Source organism: Tetrao urogallus (assembly GCF_951394365.1).
Source record: "Tetrao urogallus genome assembly, chromosome: 3".
In the NCBI taxonomy this organism is placed as follows: Eukaryota; Metazoa; Chordata; class Aves; order Galliformes; family Phasianidae; genus Tetrao; species Tetrao urogallus.
Genome location: NC_136815.1, coordinates 7809885 through 7831652, shown reverse-complemented (window position 1 = coordinate 7831652; position 21768 = coordinate 7809885). Strand labels below are relative to the sequence as shown.

Sequence of the window (21768 nt, the reverse complement as noted above, 5' to 3'; positions counted from 1 at the left end):
GATAATTCAGTACAGTTTCATGTATGCTTGCACACTAGTGAAAATAAAAGCAGCCAACAAGTGTTGCAGGTTATTATTCCTTGCCACAGGAAAAACACTTTCCTTATTGAACTGGAGTGTGGCTTTTTTTTTTCCTGCACAAGTTCCTCAATATTTTAGAGGATAATTTACTGTTCGTTTGCACAGATGGCTTCTGTGCAACATTTCCAATAGTAAATTCTGCAATGTGTGCTCTTGTCTTTTCCACTGTGGGATTGGTGCTGTGAAATGTCGCTGTTTATGCACAATTGTTTATACAGTTGAGGCACATTATGTGGCTAATTTTAAAGGATATTGAGGGCAACATCTTGTTGCTAAATCCATACAATGTTATCTTTGGTTTGCCTAATGATAGTGGCATGAAGCTTGAGTGGTAGGGAGATCTCTGAAGGCATGCATCCCTGAGGTCTGGACTTCAGTGCAGGTTTTGGCTTTATTGAGCTTGTCATCACTGTCTTAACACACATTGAAGAAGCAGAGATTACTGGAATAAAGACACTCTGATGTTGTTGTTTTAGGTTTTAGCTGTCTGAAAGCAGTATCATGGGCTTTGTTAGCACTACCTGTATTCCTCAAAGGAAAATGAACTTTGAGTTGGATTTACCCTAGTGAGACTTCATGTTTTGCATCCTTAATTTTATTAATTACTTCTAGCTTTGCTCTCTTTTTATTTTTATTCTCCAAATATGTTAGTCTTGAATCTTGACTAGCTGAATTCTACTTAAAACTTCGTACACTTCACGTCTTCACTTCGTACACTTGCCTCAAGCTATCTCTTGTATTTCATTTCTTACTCTGTTTTCTTTTTCCAGGATTGTACAATCTTCTCCTCATTTTTCTTTTCTGTTTTACTTCAAAGTACAGTTCTCAAAATGGTGATTGTGCTGCTGATGAGCAGTTAAACCTACTTTAGCAAGAGAAATGCTGTAGGACAGTGTCATGACAACTAAAATATTACTGTGGAAATGCCTAGAAAAATAATTCAATTTTCATAAAGCAGCCATAGTTTTGTATCACCTTCTTTCTCATATTTCATTAAACAGTTTTTTGATGTCATGAGAGAATACCTTTGCTTTTGTTTTTCATTTCACTACTGCAGCTTCAGTGCTTCTCATTTTTGTGCTTCAGCTCTCATTTTTGATTGCTTCGAAGTCCTTCTTCAGGGTTTTTCCTTCCTTCAATCTGCTAAGTACTTGTATTTTTGCTTCTTTTGGAACTCTTTTGCTTCTGTTTGGAACTCTTTCAGGTAATGTTGCTACCCGTATGTTTCCTGTAGTAACTATAAATTTACTAAAAAAAAAATAAAAAAATAAAAAAATAAAAAATGGAGCAAGGCTTTTTTCAGTGGTGTTCAGCCAAGACAAGAATCAGTGGGCACAAAAGGAAGTTATAGCTGACCATAAGGAAGCACTTCTATGCTGTGCAGGCGTTTGAACTATGCTACAGGTTGCCCAGAGGCTATAAAGTCTGTTTGGAGAACTCCAAAAGCTGCCTGGATGTTCTTAGCACCTTGCTCTGCATATCCCTGCTTGAGCAGGGGATGGGCCCAGATGTCCCTGCTGCTTTTTGCTGCTTTTTCCTTTGCTACTCTTCCTGCTTATTCTGACACATCCTGACTAGTTACTTGTCAAAGGACTTTGGAAAGCAAAGAAAGTAATGGAATGGAATGGAATTAGGGTGGAAGTCTGTAGACTTGAGAAGAATGAAGGTCAGAGACAGGGAAAACCAATTCTTGTCTGCCTTTATGTTCTTAAAACTCTCTTTTTCAGAGTTAAACCAGTATGTTTACCAAGGTGAGATTTCTTAAACCAAAATGACATGATTTTATGACCTATGAATTTTGCTTTATGTCTTGGTAGAACATATTAGTTTCACTCTTTTTATTGTTATCAGCCTACTTTAGAAGTGAAAGGAGGCTGATCATATTGCTCCTCTGGAAAAGTTCAGTGGAATTCTTATCAATGAAAACATTTTTTACTAGGGTGGAAAACTCATCTGGAGTGTGGGGTTGAAATGTTGGCTTGTGAAGTTGAATGGAACTAAGTTAGGAACTTATGGAATTGGCTATGAAGATGCTTTACATTTCTGAAATACATGGATGATTGAAATGAAATAAGACAGTTGATTCTTTACATGTTCTGGTGCAAGAATGAGATGTGGCTGAAGTTGATGCAGTAATAACCTAGAAAATCAAAGAGAATATTTCTGTCCCTGGTTCTGAAAAGTTTAGACATTGGGAAGCTGCTGTACGTGGGGAAGCAACTGAGGAAGTAAGTCTGGAGAAATTATCAGGGTGAAGGAACAAGTTGGGTTTGATGTTTTTTTATTTTAATGCCCTTTGCCTTATAATTGCCAGAAAATTTAATATATTCAATTGGAACATAGCGTTAAAGATTTTTTTCATCATCCTCAGTATTTTAAGAGAAAATGTACGATAACTGTGTTTTTCATTTTAAACGTTGAATGCATTTCTGACTATTCAGGTGTGCATTAGGACTGAAAATTGATTGCTCAGACTCTGCACTTTTATTATTCCTCAGCAGGGACATTTTGTTTGAGGAACAGGTTATCTCTTAACGAAAGTGGAAGACAGCTGTCTTTTTGTGGTGACCTTTCTTTTAATGTATTTTTTATTACCTTTAGGCCATCCATATTTTCCTCTGTTCTTCTATTATGTTAGCTGTTTGGACATGAGAAATTGTTTCTAGTTCAGTTGTGTTACCCAGATCATAAACTCTGGAGAAAATATGATATTCTAATTCAGAGATTCTTTGCACTTATGAATTTGTTTCAGTATTCTTGTTACATACAGGAAGAACTGACTTCTGCTTCATTCCAATTTTCTCTGCATTTCATATAGTAGAAGGGTATCTAATGAGTTTTGATTGGGAAAGTGTAAGTGTTTGTGACTTGCTGCCCTGCTTCAATTTTGTGCAATACATCACTTTGTTAAAGCAGAGAGATTCAGTAGTTATTGCTGAAGTTAAAGAAATTTGCCATTTTTTCCTTAAAACATTACCAAATTGTTATGGTTCCTGAAATACAAATTTGTCAGAATGTGCTGCATCTGCCACAGCCAAATGATGCCTAGGACTCAGTGTGGTTGTCCTCATTAGTCCTGCAGATTGCATACTACTGCGTTTGCTGTGAGGAAAACCCATAGATTAAGTGGCATACATATTTCAATGCATGCATGCTTACAAAATGGTGATTGTCAAAAAAAGGTCTCTGTGAATCAAATTTAATGTCAGTGAAATCCACAAATTAAAAAGTGACTTAGACTAAGAGTGTTCTGTTGACCTCTGGATTTGATTAGTTGCTCAGATTTGTCTGCAATGCATGAAATGGCTTAATGAAGTATTTCATTTACTAAAAGTAATGGATGTCTTTTATGTTCTACTTATTTTATGTTCTACTTATCCTCATATGACAAAAATTGTTACAGGCTTTTGCTTCAAATAAGCACAGGTTTTAAAGCTGTTAGAACACAAACTTCTAATGCCCATTTCAGGCAGCTTTAGTCTGGCAGTTTCAGACTTGCATACTTTGATAAAGCTGATGGCATCACTGATGTGTATAGATCACTCTTAAACTAATAGTAGGATAACATGTAGCATGTAGCATCTTGATTTATTTATTTTTTTTAGACTTGGAGATTTCTGAATACAAAATGTTAGTGTAACTTGTTAGTATAAATTTTTCAGTAGTCATGTAAGTGCTGTTATATGCAAAACAAACCCAGAGCACCAAAACTCTTGAATATCAGTTTACATTTATTGTTCAAGGTATCCATCTCGTATTGAGAAGATAGATTATGAGGAGGGGAAGATGCTGGTCCATTTTGAACGTTGGAGTCATCGCTATGATGAGTGGATTTACTGGGACAGCAACAGGTTGCGACCCTTGGAGAGACCAGCATTAAGGAAAGAAGGGCTGAAAGACGATGAAGAATTTGTTGTAAGTGGCACGTCTGTTTTGGGTATCGCTGCTTTTGGAAAACTGTCTTATTGGTTTCCTGCATCTCCCTAGTAAGCAATGTTTAAGTCTTTGTAGGAAAAAGTGTAAGTGCTTAAAATATTAATAACTTTTTTTTTGAATAGGATTTTAAGCCTGGTGAAGAAGTCCTAGCTCGTTGGACAGATTGTCGATATTACCCTGCAAAGATTGAAGCAATTAATAAGGAGGGTATGTATTCATGTATGGTTCATCAGTAAGGACTTTGTGCTTATACTAAGCTATTGCTGTAGTCAACTTAGAACAACAAAAAAAAAAACCCAAAATCCACAAAACAAAAACCCATACAAATAAACACATACATATAAAGTTTTCCTTATTGTCTCAATGTGGTGTTGAAAATGTTTATTCTGTCAAATTTAGTAAGGGTCTTTTATCTGTCTGAAATTAGAGTACTGAAATTTATCCTCAAGGATAAAACGCTGAATGTTTGCTCAGCAATGGAAGGATATTGCTTGTACAGTTAGAAATATAGTGCTCTTATTGTTGACTGGGCTACCACCACTGGATTGAAGTTCTCTTAGTTGTTTCAGGAAGTGATCTTTTAAAAATACAAATGATTGAAGAAAAAATAATGAAAGCACGAAAGTAAAAGAGCAGTGTAACTTAGCGCTTCTTAATGGAGCAGTATTTCTACTGAGCTCAAGTAGAATAAAAAAAGAAAACAAATACCTTCCTGTATTTTAAAGCAAATAAGAATTTGATTGTGAACTGTTTCCTTATTGTGTTAGTCTAAATACCTGTATTACTTTCAGTGAGTTATGAACAAAAGTGTAGTGACATATAAATGTGGTTCAAACTATCAAAGTGGACAAAGATTGACAAATATAAAAGCAAGGTCTTATTAGGATTTTCTTTTACATAAAAGTTTTTGATTCTGCTTGTAGATAACATCTTTTTACCTCGTTCATATTGCCTACAAAATATTTTGATAAAACTTTCATTATAAAGTGTTTGTTTCTTAACTACCTTGTAGTAATTACATAAATCTTATTCTAGGAACATTCACAGTACAGTTCTATGATGGTGTCATTCGATGTCTTAAGAGAATGCATATCAAATCTATGCCTGAGGATGCAAAAGGGCAGGTAATAATATTAGATATCTTTTTTGTTATGTTTCATATTGATTATTTTTTTTTTTTTTTTTTGTCTTGGATTAGTAGAAATGTTATCTAGGACAACTAGTTCTAGATTGCAGTCTTTATTCTAGGACTTGCACTGCCTTGCTTCACTAGTTTTATGGATGATACTTCAGATTGTGTTGCTCAAGTAGTCCTGCCTTTATTTGAAATGCCTAGCTGCTGTATACTCCATCGCTGGCTTATCTGTTCCAGAGTTTTGTCTAATAGACTTGATAGAAGCAGAAATATCCAGAGACCTTTTCCTTTGTCTTGTGGCCCTTCAGGAAAAACCTATAGCTTGTTGGTAGTTTGTGCTGGTGATTTTCCATTTATTTATTTTTACCCTCTTTTTTGCTGCACTGGTAGATTTTTTGCCACAGTATGTTCTTATTAACAGCATTGTTCAGTGGGGTTTTCTCCCCTCTGTCAGAACTTACGGAGACAGATAAATATTTATCTCTGAACAGTTCTATGTCACTGATGAAATAGAGGTGCTGAGTAGAAGTTGAGGAAGGCTGTGAAGTAGAGGATATGTTTTAATCAGTAGGCATATCTTTACTGGCAAAAGAAAAGCAACACTTAACACTGTTGCATGCTTTCAGTGGAAATGCTATTGTGTTTGTCTTGCATGGTAACTGTAGTTAGTGAAGAAATCACTGAAATAATTTGAGACTAGGATGCAAAAGAAGTTTAAAAAATTATTCCTATTTGTTCCCAATGTTTCCAGAATATTTTAACTTGATGAACAAAATTCATTATTTCATAATTTCTGTTGTCTGTCTGTATTTTGTTCATGTGATAAAGCAGATGGACTGGCCTGAGAACATTTCTGTGTTTCTGGCCTCTGTGTTGCAGTTGGTTGTATATTTGCATTGATCATCTGCAGAAAGAACATCAAACTGTTGTGCAGGCAACACCCACAGTATTTAAACTACCTTTCCGTAAGGATTAAACTAAAATCATAGTTGCACTATTAGTGTTTTCTCGCTGTGGTGTTACAGTAACTCTGTTGACCCCCCTGAGTAATAATCAAAACAATATTTTCAGTTTAACGTTCAGATAGGAAGTTGGAATATTTCCTTTTCCTTCATAAAAAGGCAAACTTGGGTAATGTGGTTGTAACTGAACTAAAATACTCCTTCTGAGACAATGTCATCAAGTCCTTTACTCTGTCCTACACTTCACCTGGGAGCTCAGAGTTAACTACTTTGAGCCAAGAGATATGTTTCAGTTTCATCTCAGTGACTGAATACAGGTAGGTTCAATTAAGATTTAAATGGGCTAAATTTACACTTGAGATGAATTTAAAACTTTAGAGGCTGTCTTGCAGAAAAAACAGCACAAGCAAGCTTTCTACAACGCTGATTGATCCTAGTCTCAGTGTTTTGTTCTGCAAAACTATAGGAAGGTACGAAGCTGTAGCTTTCAAAGGCAAAATTAATGTTTTTATGTTCACTGCATCTTTATGCTATGGCAAAAATGTTCCTTTTAAAGTACTTCCATAGTTTTTTAAGAAGGTAAATGTAATCTAAGATTTTGTTTCAGAGTCAGTTATTTGAAATGGAGTTCTAACAAGGCCTAGAACTCACAGGAATGTTTCTGATTTTTTCCATTGCTTACTCTGAGATACCATTTACTGGAAATAAGTTTTAAAAAAAAAAAAAAAAAAAAAAAGGATATTTAAAAAGATCGCAGTAGAATAATGTGATTTGGTAGATCCAGCACTTATGCTATGGCTCTTTTTTTTTTTTTTTTTTTTTTTTTTTCCAAAGAAAAATTTTGCTTCAATAGATGAGTGTATGTTTAAAATACTACTTTGAGATCTAGCATGTGAGCAATTTGGACACATGCAAGATTTTTTTTTTTAATGGCTGTACTGAGACCATACAGAATTTAAATTGGACAGAGAAAAAATAGGGACCAGTTAATTCCTTGCAAAGCAATAAAGGCCCTTTTTTTTTTTTTTTTTGTAACTATAGCTCTTAAATAGTTTGATTTGTTATCCAGCTAAAAGAAGTGTGTGACAAAATTTATCTGATCAGAACAGGAGCAGTGATTGTCCTCTCCAGAGGCAAATGCTTATTTGAATACATGTATTTTTTTTCAGTAACTTTAAGGCTGTTGGCAATAACAGCAGTAGACTACTTCCAAAAGCAAGTAAAATAGCCATATTTGAGTTCAGTATGTTTGTAAGAGATTTCAAACACTGATGCTTGACTACCATTTCTGAGTTTGTGTTTGTACAAGACTTAGCTGTGAGGGTGGAAATACGATTCTAAGAAGAGTGGATAATACTTATGTAGCTCAATGCAATGGGACGATGAATGAGGTTCCTCTGCAGAGCAACTCAGATTTATTGAAATCAACCAGAAATGCGGGGAAAGTAGTAAAGAAAGAAAATAAAGATGGGGATATTTAGACTACCCTTTTGAGAGCACATGTGAAGTATTCAGATAACTTACTTTTTCTGTTTCATGTTTTTTTGTTTTATCTTTGATGTAATCAGGCGCGCGAGAGGGAGCAGATAGCGCCGGAGCTGAGATTAGTGACGGAAGTCGAACCAAAAGAAGTGAGTTTTGAGGAGGGTTTTGAAGGAGAGGGAGGGGACTTGGCACGCAGGAAGAGGAAGCTGAGGAAAAAGCGTGGATTTACACTTGGCACACAGGAAAAAAGAAGATGGCAGGAGACAATGTGAGCGGAGATGTAGGTGGGACAGACTGTTTAGTATTTGAAAGGTGAGGGTAAGGAGTCCAGTCTTGCCTTGGAATCAGCCAGCCAATAGGTTGATGGTGTTTTATGTATGTGTATGTATGAATGTGTGGGAATTTGGAATTGTGATGTGTCAGGGGAGAGAAAACAGCTGAATCTGTAGGGCTGTGGAGAAGCATAGAGATTCTGGTTGTAGGTAGGTGAAGGAAGAATGATGTGTATGAATTGTTCTTGGCACAAGGGTCGGGTTTTAGGAATAATCCTTTTCTTGTATTCCTGCTTCTGTGGGCTTAAAGATTATGCAAGGGAGTACTTTAAAATGTATTTTAACTAATTGGTGTGCAAGGCTGTTGGGTAATTTCTACTAACATATTTATTGATTGTACAATTTCCTGTGCTTTGATTTAGTGGATCTAATGGGGGAAACATCATTTTTTTCTCAGTAGTGATTAAATACTGTTTTGTCTTCTAAATACAGCTTCCCATTACTTCTGCCAATTTCTCTCAGCTTATTTGAAAGATTAATCTTGAAATGGAAGGCAACGTAGCTTCTTAAAACAGTAAATGAATGAGAAATACTGTTGTGAGTGGTACCCTGTGGGGAAACGGAAAATCGACTGCATGTGAAATTGGTGCAGTTACAAAACCTTAGCCATTAAAGTGACGAAGTCAGAACACTAGGGATAAGAAAACTTATCTTAAAAGGAGTGTTTTCTTTCTTCATTTTTAGTGTATTTATATCTGGATTCTTGATTTATGTATACAGAATGCACCAGTAACAAGTCCTGCTGTTAAGATTTACTGGCTAGTTTATCTGATATCTGTGATATGTGATGTTCTACTTTTGTGATTGGTAGAGTAGGTACTTTCCACCAGCCCAGAGGCAGATTTCAGAATTCATCCTGCTGTAGATTCCCACCACGATTAATCTCTCTGCTTTGGCTTCTGAAAGTTTAACCTTTGTTTGCTTTGTAGTTATGTGGTCTGCCACTCTTTGTAAGCTCTGTGCTTTAAAGAAAATAACAAAAAAATGAAATAAACAAAAATCCTTTGCTACTGTTAAAGCTTGTTGTTTAGTACAGGGTCATCCTCGAGGCTTGGAATCTTCTTTGGGAAATTTCTGATTTCAGTGTGCTTCAGCTTGACTGGAAATGAAAAGGCTGTTTAGAAGCTGTTTTAGTGCAGGCTGTGCTTTCTTTGCTTCCCGCTTGCTTCATAAGATCAAAGCTCCAGCTGTTTCACTGATCCTCTTCATCCCTTGGCCAGAATGTAGGACTATCCTCAGGTCTCGTAACTCTTCACCAGGACAAATAGCTCATTTATTTTTGTTTTTTTTTTTTTGTCCTGTTGGATTGACAAGTCTCGGAGTGGACTTGCGCTAATGTGCGTGCTCTTTTTGACTAGCCAAAAAAAAAGAACTGCTGAATGTGCTTTTGTTGCTCTGGCTGCCATGTCACCACATGGCTGTGGTAGCTGCTTCTTGTGCAAGCATTGCCAAAGCACTTCCAAACTTTTCTGCTGCGGGCTAGACTGAGTGTTTGCATTGATGGTTGGGATGCAAAACACTATTTGAGTGGCATCAAGCTGCTGATATTTGAGTGCATAGCTTGACACAGCATACGTAACATGCAGAGCAGTGGTTTAAACATACTTAGCTATGGAGAAGGAAGAACATAGCACAAAGTTAATACTTTCTGTGTTAAGCTCTCGTACATCAAAGTAGACAAAAATCTCAATAAAAAGTTTTGGGATTTAATTTGTGATAAGTGGGGAAAAACGTGTTTGAACGACTTATGATTTATAAAAGTAAAGGCATTTTAGGTACCACATGTTAACAAGGAAATACTCAGGCTAAAATACAGTTTGTTTACAGTTTAAAAAAAAAAAAAAGTTTTGCTATTTGTAAAACACTTGGGAAAATTTTTTTTTTATATTAGCTAGTGCAAATCTGAAAATGCTTTTGTAGCCACATAGTGAATTATTACTGTTGAAAATGCATTCAGGTGCATGATTCTTAAGGGTGGAGGGGGAACATTGCTACTGAGTTTTGTATCCCCTGCTATTTATCTACAAAAAATTCTTTACCTTAATGGTAAATGGAATATTTTGGGGAAAAAAAACAAAACAAAACACAAAACTTTAAGAAGGATAAACACAAATTTTTCAGATCTGATTCCCTGACACTCAAGGGACATAAGGCAGGAATGTAATCACTTTGAACCAATGGAAAGTGCTTTGCTCTGCCTTGCAGTTCTCTCTATGGATTGTAAGATGACTTCATCTGCATGCTGAAAAGTATGTGAATTTGAACTGTAGACTCTGCTGTTCACTCATTGGATGTTTTTGCGTAATCAAATATGACATTATCTAAAACAATATGTTTCATTGCCTTTAAACGTGGGTCCAAATGTTCAGCTGTGATATAGAGCACTTCACTGAAATTATTGAATGAAACTTATGAACTGTAGACAGTGCTCTGTATTACTCTAGAAACTCAGGTACAATTAGAAAAGATTTTTTTGCTTTACCAATTTAACATGGGAGGAACTCTGTCCAGTCACGCAGCTGGCTGGACTCTGTTTTGACTTGATTTTGGTTTTGAGTAACGGGTACATTTGAGCAACTGCAGAATTGGTGTATTTCATACCCAGAGGGATAAGAGAAAGGTCAGTGTTCTACATTGCTGAAGCTCTGATACACAAAATAGGTAGCAGAGAATGCCTACAGCCAATATTCTATATTAAATGTTTTTTTTGAAGGTGTTTTGCTTTTTACATTTGTGGTGTACTGAAAATATTTCAGATTTATTAAGGCAAGTTGGGAAACTCTTTACCACTCTTGGAATATTAGCCATAAAAATATATTCATATGTTGATGAATCCTTCAAAATGAAGCTTCATTGGGTTTATAAGTACTTTCTATCTAAGTAGCAGATGCTTTTTAATACTTACTTACCATATTTTCCTTTTTGGAGGATTGGATAGCTTTGGTCAAAGCTGCTGCTGCTGCAGCAGCCAAGAACAAAGCAGGAACTAAACCTAGAACCAGCGCAAACAGCAATAAAGATAAGGAGGAGAGAAAATGGCTGAAAGTTCCTTCAAAAAAGGAAGAAACATCAACCTCTACAATCATGCAGGAGGTCCAAAAAAAGGAAGAGGAGCCTACGTCTAGTGACGCATTTGGTAAAAACAGATTATTTAAAAGTTGATTTATTTTTGTTGAGTTAGAATTCACATAGTTAATTTTGCAGTTGATTACTAGGATTTCCAGAGAAGTATATTTCATTTGCTAACGTTTATCAGTTGGGAAACATCTCCTAGCAGTAGATGCTTAGTTGTATAAGAACTTACTACTTACGCTGTAACGAGAATGTAGTGTGAGTTCTTAAATGGCTTCACTGTGTACTCTGGTTCTTGTTCCTGAATCTGCTGTTACTTGTGAGATAATCAACAGTACTGTGTATTAAGGAGAAAAATATTTCCAATCTGAAAGCTATATTCTTATTTTGGAATAGTTGAAACAATTTCTGGATTGATGCAAATATGTTCTAGTATTTTTTGACGACTGCGTTTCTCATACCTACCCTGGAAGGGGGTAGATTAAGACTAGATATCAGGAAGAAATTATTTACTGTGAGAGTGGTGAGACACTGGAACAGGTTCCCCAGTGTGGCTGTGGATGCCCCCTACCTGGAAGTGTTCAAGGCCAGGTTGTTTGAACAACCTGATCTAGAGGGAGGTGTTCTTGTCTATAGCAGGGGGGTTGGAACTAGATGACTTTCAAGGTCCCTTCCAGCCCAGATCATTTTATGATAACAACGAATAAAAATTACAAATTCTGAGTCATCTAATAAGTTAATATATAATACTAAATCTTTAGATTGTCTCAATTTCATTTTTAATATCTGTAAAGATTTTTTTAACTCTGATATGCAAATATCAGTTTTGAAATATTACAGTATTTTATTTTGTTATATGTTTATGAAATGTGAGTTTGAGATTTTTCTTTCTGTTTGAAGTAGGATTTCCTATAGTGGATGTTCCAAAGATGGCCTTTGTGCAGGCAGAGAGCACGTTATCACACAAGAGGAAAAGTAATCTAGGCAACTCATTTCAGGCAAAGAGAGCTCGCCTTAACAAGATCACTGGTAAAATTTCTTTGTTGGTTGTTCTGTTGTTCTTATGCTTATGTACATTATTCTAAAGAAGATGCACAAAATTACTTTCATCTGGCAGGTGTTCACTGCAGTTTCTTGTTTGGAGTTTTAAAGGAATATATACTAAAAAATATATATGTTTAGCTTGATCACGGATTGGAGTCAAATTGTTATTATTATTGATAGTTCTTACTAAAAGCTGAAAAATGTATTTTGTTATAAAATTCAAGAGAAATTAACTTGGAAAAAAGTACTAAATTATGTACCTCTTTCTCTAAACCTTCTGATGAGCAAAGTGTGTTTTCAGTATTGATCCTGTTACTACTTAGGATAAAGTAGTATCTTTGTGGGAAAGTAGAACATTCACAAACAAAGTGAAAAAATGTTGTGAAGCTCTCTTTAATAGAGAGCCCTTGGGACAGATAGCAAGATCAAAATGCATTCCACTCCTTGTTCTAGCTAATAGTGTGAAATCTGATAACTGTGTTAGGCTACAGTAGTATTTTTTTCTAGTAGTTCAGGCAAATTATTTATATGAAAAGAGTCCTACTTGGAGAAAAAAGGCAAAAATATACTGATTTATTAAACTGAGTTATTTTTCAGATTGCTTTTGGTTCATGTGCTTTTCACAGGTTGGTTGCTGAGGACAGTCAGTTTTCTTATGAGTAGGTTCTGCTTCAGTATAAAGCACTGAATAAGTAACACAGTATTATGTATCATGTGAAGAATGCGATCTTTCTTGGAAAGCCTCCTATTTACTGCTGAATTTTGTTAATGGATGCTTGATTGATCAGCCTCATTTCTACTCTCATGACTATACTGTGTGTACACTGAGTGAAGTCCCAGTGTAATTTCTGCCCTGAGCAATAAAAGGCTGGGCTATCAGGGCTTTGTAGATCTGTATCGATAATATGAATTGCTTCTTGATGGCCTTTGAAATGTTATTGGCAGGAGATGGCAAAGCATGCTGGAAAACCAGTATCTCTAGAAATGATATTTTTCAGTGTCAGTGGATTTTTCTTTCTGACGGAACGTTATGAGAAAAATGGAACTGGAATGGCTTCCTGCAGACTGAACTAAATAACTAAAATGCATGATGTTGCTGACAGTGACTTTATTACTGTTCTAAAAACCAGTTTCTGTTTGTCTCCAAGAAATCTTGCTCTCTTAGTTGAGGATGTTGCTGTTCAGTGAAAGTGAATTAATTCTTTAATTACAAGATGAAATTGTCATTCTTTGTAGTTACTCTTTGTAACAGTTCTCTAATTAGCACTTCTGCAGCTCACACACAATTGTTTTTTATATTGCTGCATACAACAGAGCATTTTGAAAGTGTAACTGGTGATCAAATGTTCTTTTCCCTACATGCTTCTTTCTTTTGCCTGTGTATTGTCATTTGCCTGCCTTTGGTTTCTGATTTGAAGGAGGGTGGAGGGTTATACTGCTGTGTATCCATAAAAATGGCTACAAAAGAGTCATAAAACAATGTAGCTGTTAGGAAAACTTTGATTTATGCAGTGGCTGCATTGATGAAATAGAGTGAGTGATTTGGTTGTAGACAGCTGGTTTGAAGGGAACTCTTCTGAACTGAAATTCTGTGATCAGTGTTTGTTGCAGAAAGTTCTGCCTGCCACTAGGGCTGCATCTGGTATTCTTTGTTCACCATTTAACAAGACAAAGTTGCTCTCTACACTTTCTCTTCCATTGCTGGGGGAAGTCACATTTCCTAGAAATGAAGAACATGTTCTGCTAAGCATGTATTAGTGTTCTTTTTCTGTTTGTTTTGTTTTGTTTTTTGTTTTTTTCTTCTGTTGGATTGCTTGCTTCCATGTATCCTGCTACCTAGGAGTTGATACCTAGAAGAGCATCAGCAGTAAATCTGTAGAGCAGAACTCTCCAATTTCACTATGCCAACCTGTACTTCATTTGTTGTATGCATTGTCACTGATCAGAGAAGTTGAATCTGTAGTTTTCTTGCTCTTGAAGTTGGTGGAGTTATCTTTGTAAAGGCATGGTGATTGGTTAGAAAGATGCCTAATGGTGTTGGGAAGAATGAAGTAAGAAAGGTTATTTACTCATAGCACAGGTCTGACAGTTTAAGTTAGTTCCATGGCTTTACTTGCTGGGTACTGAGCATCTGGCTAGAAATAAAAATGTGAACTCAGATGTTAGGGCTTTTGGGTTGTTTTTTTTTTTTTTACAGATAATTTTCATTGAAATTCACATCATTGTTCATTATTTTAAATTCTATTCCACTTACTTTTGAAGATTGTTTCATGCTTTGTATTCTAGGTCAACAGTTATCAATATGATGAACACTTTTAATTCTGTAATTTGGCTTAAATAAGGTTTATTGAAGTTCATGAAATTTAGTTTTTTATGAAGACTAATACAGAATTAAAATCACACTTACTGGTATTCGAAGCATATCTTAATCAAATAGAAATGCCAGAAGTGCCTAGTATTCATATGGAACACAGGAGGAAAAAAAAAAAAAAAAAAAACACCTCACATGACCAGAGAAACTACTGAGCATTTCGTGTTTCAGTGCCCTAATGTTTCCTGAGAGCCCTGGCTTCACAAATGTATAATTTCTTGGCCACTGTATGTTGTCAATTATTTTTGAGCATATCTGTTTGGTTGTATTTTTTTTTTTTTCATGGAACGCAATAGGAATTTTCTCTGGATCTTTCAGCTCAAGTATGAGAACTTAAACTTTCCAATCACAATATTGATGGTGATGCTAGGGATTATAATAACAAATTCTATTTATTTGTGGGTTGGGGTTTTTTTTTTTTTAGGTTTTATCATTTCTACTTTATCACAGAATCACTAAGGTTGGAAAAGACCTACAAGATCATCCAGTCCAAAGTGTCTTAAGTCCAGTCCTATGACATACCTGGGTTCTTCTTATATTTACATAATTGAAGTTACCTCATAAAGAAGAACAGCAGCTACTGCTATATTCTAAATCACCAATCAGATATATTTCTAAGAATTTTTCTCACATATGTTACCTTCACTTTTACAGTTTTTGTTCTGTGAATGGAGTATCATAGTCTGACTTATTTGTTTCCATTATGGTCATTTGAGAACTCTGCAGCTGAGAATTCATTTTGAAACTGAATCTCTTCTATTTTATTTTCAAAAGGTTCTTATGCATTTATTAGAGTTAAGAAGATGTAATAAAATTTTGATGAAATTCTTAAGTATTGATAAGGAGAGAGATAGAGGAGAATCATAAATTATTTTTATGATTAAAATTTTATAGTTTTTATAATTTATGCTTTAAGTCACATAGGTTTGGTTTTTAAGTCTGAGCACTTGGGCTTTAAGTGGATGGTGAGGTGTTATTTTACAATTGATTGCTTGCTTCTCAGCTTGTTAATGAAAGTGCCAGAGAAGTACCTCTTGAAAAGATCAACGCTGTGGGAGTGTCCCTTTGCTGTTTTCTTCTAATTGAAAGTGTTTAGCTTTGTCTTGAGCTGTTTCAAGAGAATTATGTTGTTGATACAAGCAGAATATAATTCTTGACTCATAATTTTGCTGTTTTCCACAAACTGTTACTGTAAGGTTCTAACTAAAATCTCTGCAATCTTTCTCCTAAGGTTTATTGGCATCCAAAGCTGTTGTTGCAGATGGTGCTGAAAAAAAGGAAGGCAACAAAGAAACAGCTCCAGTCCTGGAGCAGGTATGAAATGGTAGAGTTTGATTCTTTTGCAAGGTTCCCACTGAAGTGTGCCATGGAGATATGGTACCTACAACATAAAATCTGCCCCTTCAGATATAATAGGGAACTGAAAACTTACCTTATGTTTACATGTCTGGCAGAGCCAGAAGTATGGAATTCAGTTGTCTCAAAATGCAGCGTTACCTTGAATTCTAGTAATGAGATTTTTGTTGCGGAAAAATGAAAGAAAGAAATGAAGTCTCCATGCAGGAAATGCTAGGAGACTAGCACCCCAAGGTCCAGTTTTCAACTGGAACCATGTCTGGCTTAGGAGAAGGCCCTTACACAAACTTCATTTGTGTTTGAAGCAGGGTTTTTGACATCAAGTAGAACTTCTTATATGAGAAGTTTATTTTGTATTGTAGGAATTTGATGTTGTAGGCTTGTATGTGTTTTATGAACTGCTCAATGAGCCATACATTTTGCAAGGGTGTGTATTTTAATAAATACAAAAAAGAAACTTTTAAATAATATTAAGGGTCTGATTTTTAAGCCTGCATAGTTGCAGGACCTGAAAGCTGCCTTTTTATCTTTGGCTTTTTCCATTCTGTTCAGGCATTGCTTGACTCTAAGTTGTGTGTTATCTTGCGTATTAAAAGGGCTGAATGCCTAAACATGGTAAAACAAGCTAAGGATGAATGGTAGTATTGATTCAGGAGATCTTTGCTTCCCAGTCATTTAAATCAGAGCCTTAATGTAGTTTTAATACAACTTTTTTGTATTCATTTTCATTCTTTACAAGGACTATTTGAGTAAAATAGCTTTGCTGCCCGCACTTCCTGAAAGAGCACTTCTGTTCTTTAAGCTCTGGCACATTCTGATTAGTCCCTGGCCAAACCTTTACATGATATTTTGGTTGTACTGGTTCCTTAGAGCTGATACATAATTGCAATGCTATGTTTTGTGGTTTTTTTTCCATTGATACTGCTTTGGATGCGAGTTCTGGCAATGGCACATGATTTTCTGTTTTTAATGCTGTCGCTGTAATGGCTGTATAAGCTACTACAGTGCCAATGCATTGATTGATATTTTGCATAAAGGTTTATAGTATATTGACCTGACATTCCATTTCTCAAATTTTTGCATATTAAATTGCTATGATTTTTTTTTTTTGCTACTGTGTGTGATATTTTCAATGTGCAAAAAACTGTGAAATGGCTTACAGCATGTGGTTTTCGGAAGAAGCATTACAATGTAAATCTTACCATGCAGAAATCCCACCATATGAGTGGGACTTTGTGGTTTACATAGACTGTGTATGCAACAGCATAAACTACAATGCATATTTACAAAAAAAATTTCTTTGACATGGTAACATGACTGTTTTTATTTTACTGATTAGATAAAAGGGAAAAAAGATGTCTCTTTCATTGTTTACATGCAAATGGTCTGAAAAAATTCTTTTTGGGGAAATACTGTTTAAACTCTTTAAAAGAGGCATCGAAAATCCCAAATTCTCATTATTCTTTCCCTTCTAACTAAAAACAGAAACCTGACAAGCTTTTAAATGATCGAAGGGAGGGAAATTGGAGCTTAAAGCTTTTTTTGCTAAGATCCTGCCCAAATTCAAATTAAAATGGCCAATTTATAAACCTCCCCAAAAGGTTTTTGGATGGCAAAGCTGACACTCCTTAATTAGAGGTGTGTTTTCTGCTACTGCTCTAAAACTGAATGGATCAAATATCTTGTAGGTTTTTTTAATACTGTAACACAGAACATGGTAGAAGTATTCAGGCTGATAGCTGGAATCTTACTTTGTTGAAGTATATTTTATTTATATTTATATATATATTTTTAGTTTACAGTTGTCTTAAGCCCAAAACCTCAGACAATTAGTTGCAGATACAGTAGTTTATTTAACTGTATTAGGGTGACATGTTATATTTCCTTTTGACCAAGACATGCTTAGATGAATAACATTAATTCATTAAGATTTTTAATGTTAATTTGTCCTGTTAAGAGGTTAAGCACCTTATCAAAATATTAATTTAATTTTTTTAATCTTGTTTAAATAACTTTGTAATTTGAAAATAATGGATGCTGTAGTAATGTCTTTCACATCTGTGAAGATGAACAATAAAATTGTTTATTTACAAGTTATGACTCTAATTAATTTCTGGTAATACCTCTCATAACCAGCATAGGTATACTCTTCAGCTCATGCAATTTTTTATTTAAATGAATAAACAGCACTTAATACATGTGTATTATGGTATTATTCAAGATAGAACTGTTTCTTCTGTGTGGGATGCTTTGCACTGGATCTTTACATGGTAATTCCAGCAAGTTATTCATGTAGCATGCAAGGGTGCCCTTTTACATGCATAGAATGTGCACATACACTTATTTCCACTGGAATTCTCTGTGTTCCAGTGGAAAATAAGATTGTTATTTATTTAAAAAAAAAAAAAAAAAAAAAATCAACCTCCAAGTCCTTAAATATTCAGGAGCGTGACATCTCTTTTTTAGCTTGGATAAAATGATGCAAGAGTTCTAGAAGTATATACTTACGCTTTTACTAGATGATGCCATGCTGATTGTTGTAACTGGAACAAGATGGGACAGATATAAGAAATTATGTTCAGATATTGTGATTTGTTAATATTGGGCCAGTTGTAACACATGCACAGTTTTTTCAGTCAAGCAGAAAGAACTTTCTTCCTGCTAAAAATCTAAGATGCTAAATCTGCTAACACGTGTGAATGCCAAAAAATAATACCTTTGGGTGTGTGTGTTAAAGTTGAAAATTGATGTTATTAGAAAGCTGCATCATATACTGTTTTTTCTTCCGAAACTTTTCTAACTCTATCTGCGCATTTCTTTCCTCCCACAGTAAGCAATCTATTTAACTCTCTTGTGCTAGAAGTTGTGATTTCTTCATGTGTTTGCACAAGCATATAACGTGGTGAAATCCAGACTCCCAGCACTTGAAGGGGTTGTGTGAGAGTGTGTTCAGTATTTGGAAACTTTTTATTGTTTTCAGACATTCTGCAAAGGAGCATTATTGACTTTTTCAGGTTCTTTCCTAGAAGTGAAATTTAAGTTAAACAAAGCTTTCTCAAGTAACTTAAAAATTTGCTGCTACCATCATAGCTGAGTGCCTGTATGTCATGTAACAAGAATTCCCCAAGTTACACTTTGATACAACATTTAATGATCCTGGTGTACTGAAGATGGAAAAGACAAGCTAAAATGATTTTGGTGGATTTTTAATTGGGAATAAAGGGAAATAGTTTTGTTCTTTTTGCAGGCTTTTTGCAGCTATTTCAAATAGAAATAAGAGTGTTCTGAATACTGAAAATAATTGATAGTGCTCCTTTAAAAAAATGAATTTAATGTGATGCATTTAAAATATTTTTTTATTTGTACTGAAAGTAATGTTGCTTAAAATGTATTTGAATACTAACATTGCTTTTAAAAATTCAAAATAGAATACACGAACTACAGTGAAGAAACTGAAATAAAAGTATCAATTTTTTATTATTTATTCAGGAGATTTCACCTAAACCACAAATTCAGAAAAAAAATGAAGCTGATATTAGCAGTTCTGCCAACATTCAGAAACCTGCACTGTTATCCTCAACTTTGTCTTCAGGAAAGGCTCGCAGCAAGAAATGCAAACAAGAATCTGGAGATTCTTCTGGGTGTATAAAGCCCCCTAAATCACCACTTTGCCCAGAATTAATACAAGTCGAGGATTTGACGCTGGTCTCTCAGCTTCCTTCTTCTGTGATAAATAAAACTAGTGAGCACAGACATTTTAAAGAACATATTGTAATTACTTATGAGAGATATACAGAAAATAATTTTTTTGGTTATAAATGAATATTGCATTTAAAAATGAATCTGCTTTTAAAACAGTAACAAAAAATAAAGCCCAAATGGGAGAATTAGGGGAAGCTTAGTACTTTAAAAAAGATAAGTCACACAGTAAGACATATGAATTACTCTACCATAAATAATACATTTGTTTGAGTCATGGCTTTTAATGGTTGACTTCCTCTCTAGCTTAAATCTCTACATTAGTATCAGGAGTGATGCAAAATAAGACGAACCTCTCTTCTGAAGGGGCCTGATTCATTAAAAATAAAAAACATACACTTGGGTTGTGGATCTTTCCTTCTCTGGGAAATTCTGTCTTCAGCAGACTGATGGTGCACCTGTTGGCTGTGACATTTTTCACCTTAATGTGGTATTCCCATAAATACCATGTGAAAGAGAAGTTACGTTCAAGATCTGTAGGGGGAAATGCATAAATCAGTCTTCACTGTCCCATAAAGTATATCGTAGGCGTTCAGCCTCTTAGTGCATGTAACTGATTTGGAAAGTACCAAAATACTGGTCATCAAAATCAGGGAAAGTTTTACCATGCCTTCTTGAATATACTATTTATTTTTGTAGGTACTGGAATATTTCTGTGATTTGTTTTGAAAGTTTGCTAGATTTTTTTTTTTCTTTCTTAGAGTCAGACTTTGTTAAAAAAAAGGCTATTTGTTGCTTGAGAATGCTAGATGATTAGGCCAAGAGTTTAAACAAGTATTGGCTACGTTAAGTCAAAAGCTAAGTTTGTTTCACTTTCAGAATAGTTATTTAAGAGTGGAAGAATACACCTACATCGTACGTTGTCCTTAACCTTCACTTGATATTTTCCCTTTCAACATAAGTTTCTGCTAGTCTCTTCTCACTGATATTTTTAAAGGAATGGGAGAGGAAGGTGTGTAAGCCATCTTTATTTAATTGGGAAATGTTGATTTAAATTGCCCTAGTTGCCCCCTAAAAATGTTTGTAGTGTGTCTTCCCTCCCACCCCAAGATGGTAAGGAGTTTTCTTTGAGGAATTTTTCATTTTACTTTAAGTTAGGCTTTCTGTAGCAGTACACTTAAAAATAGCTAATTTACAAGTTTGTTAATTAATAGCTTAGATCTTGCTAAAGTTGTATTTTAATCTTTGGATTCCAAGTAATTACCACACCTGGTGGAAATTCTTACTCTTTATTTGTTAGATCTCTGCTTTTAAACTTGTGAACCTTTTACTCTAAAGGTTCATAAAGAGAAAGAACAGTGATTTATAGCGTATTGGCTTAAATGAATTTTTCCAAGGCAAATGCATGTGGAACTACAGAAACAGAAAGGTTTAGGGGAGTGTTTTCTTTGTTTTTAATGAATCAGGCCTGTATTATCCTATATCAATCACCCCACTTTTGTTTAAGTGAGACATTCTTGAGCCTTTTTGCTATGCCATGCATTGGTAGTAGACATTTAAGTGTAGTTGGGGTATTGATATCAGGTCAGGAGATGAGATCTAAAATGAACCACTGCTTTTTCTTGTTTATTTAATATGTATGTTACTACTATCAGTGACTTTTTAGATCTTTAACTATGGTCATTTGTTCTGTTAACTATACAGACCTGTTGCTGAGTTCCATTATAAATGACCTATTCTTATGTTTTCTGCGGGGTGGGGGGAGGGTTGCTTCTGATAAATACACTGTTTGCTCTGAAAAAAAATAGTGTTTTATCAGTGGAGAATTAGATGCCCTATTAATGTATAATAAGTAAAAAGCAGAATTATGTCTTGAACGTAACTTTTCCTTTCTGGTAGTCACAGTTTCTAATTACTTTACCAGTCCTGCTGTGATTACCAGCTCTGCAGATAAGAGCTATTTAGAGCACTTCCCATCTTTAGATCTCTAAAATACTGCGGTAAGATTATCATATCTCTCTCTGCTTCATGAACATTGAAAGATCTCTTTTTAGGTCCATCACAGCCACTGAATTCCCCTAGATCCTACAAACATAGCCAACGGAGAAGAAGATCACAGCGTTTAGCCACTTGCTCGTTGCCTGATGATTCTGTAGAAAAAGTTTCTTCTCCCTCTTCAGTTACTGATGGAAAAGTGTTCTCCATCAGTGCTCAAAATCAACAGTCATCAAAATTGGAGGGTAATGTATCTTAATCTAATAAAGAACTGCCCAAGAGAAATTGAATCATAAAAAT

At 35.0% G+C, this 21768-nt stretch overlaps 1 protein-coding gene across 3 annotated transcripts in view; it reads left to right on the top strand.

Moving 5' to 3' along the window:
* Positions 1-21768, top strand: part of PHF20L1 (PHD finger protein 20 like 1) — a gene marked incomplete at both ends in the record, with an annotated part of 46558 nt that overhangs the window by 4848 nt on the left and 19942 nt on the right. The window contains 9 exons of one of the 3 annotated variants that reach the window (XM_079533929.1): positions 3825-3996; positions 4140-4224; positions 5053-5141; positions 7683-7745; positions 10860-11067; positions 11907-12032; positions 15650-15732; positions 19264-19516; positions 21528-21713. In XM_079533929.1, coding sequence (XP_079390055.1) covers positions 3825-3996; positions 4140-4224; positions 5053-5141; positions 7683-7745; positions 10860-11067; positions 11907-12032; positions 15650-15732; positions 19264-19516; positions 21528-21713 — 1265 coding nt within the window. Of the gene's footprint in view, positions 1-3824; positions 3997-4139; positions 4225-5052; positions 5142-7682; positions 7746-10859; positions 11068-11903; positions 12033-15649; positions 15739-19263; positions 19517-21527; positions 21714-21768 lie in introns of those variants that run through there. The other 2 variants (XM_079533928.1, XM_079533930.1) reach the window with 2 other exon arrangements.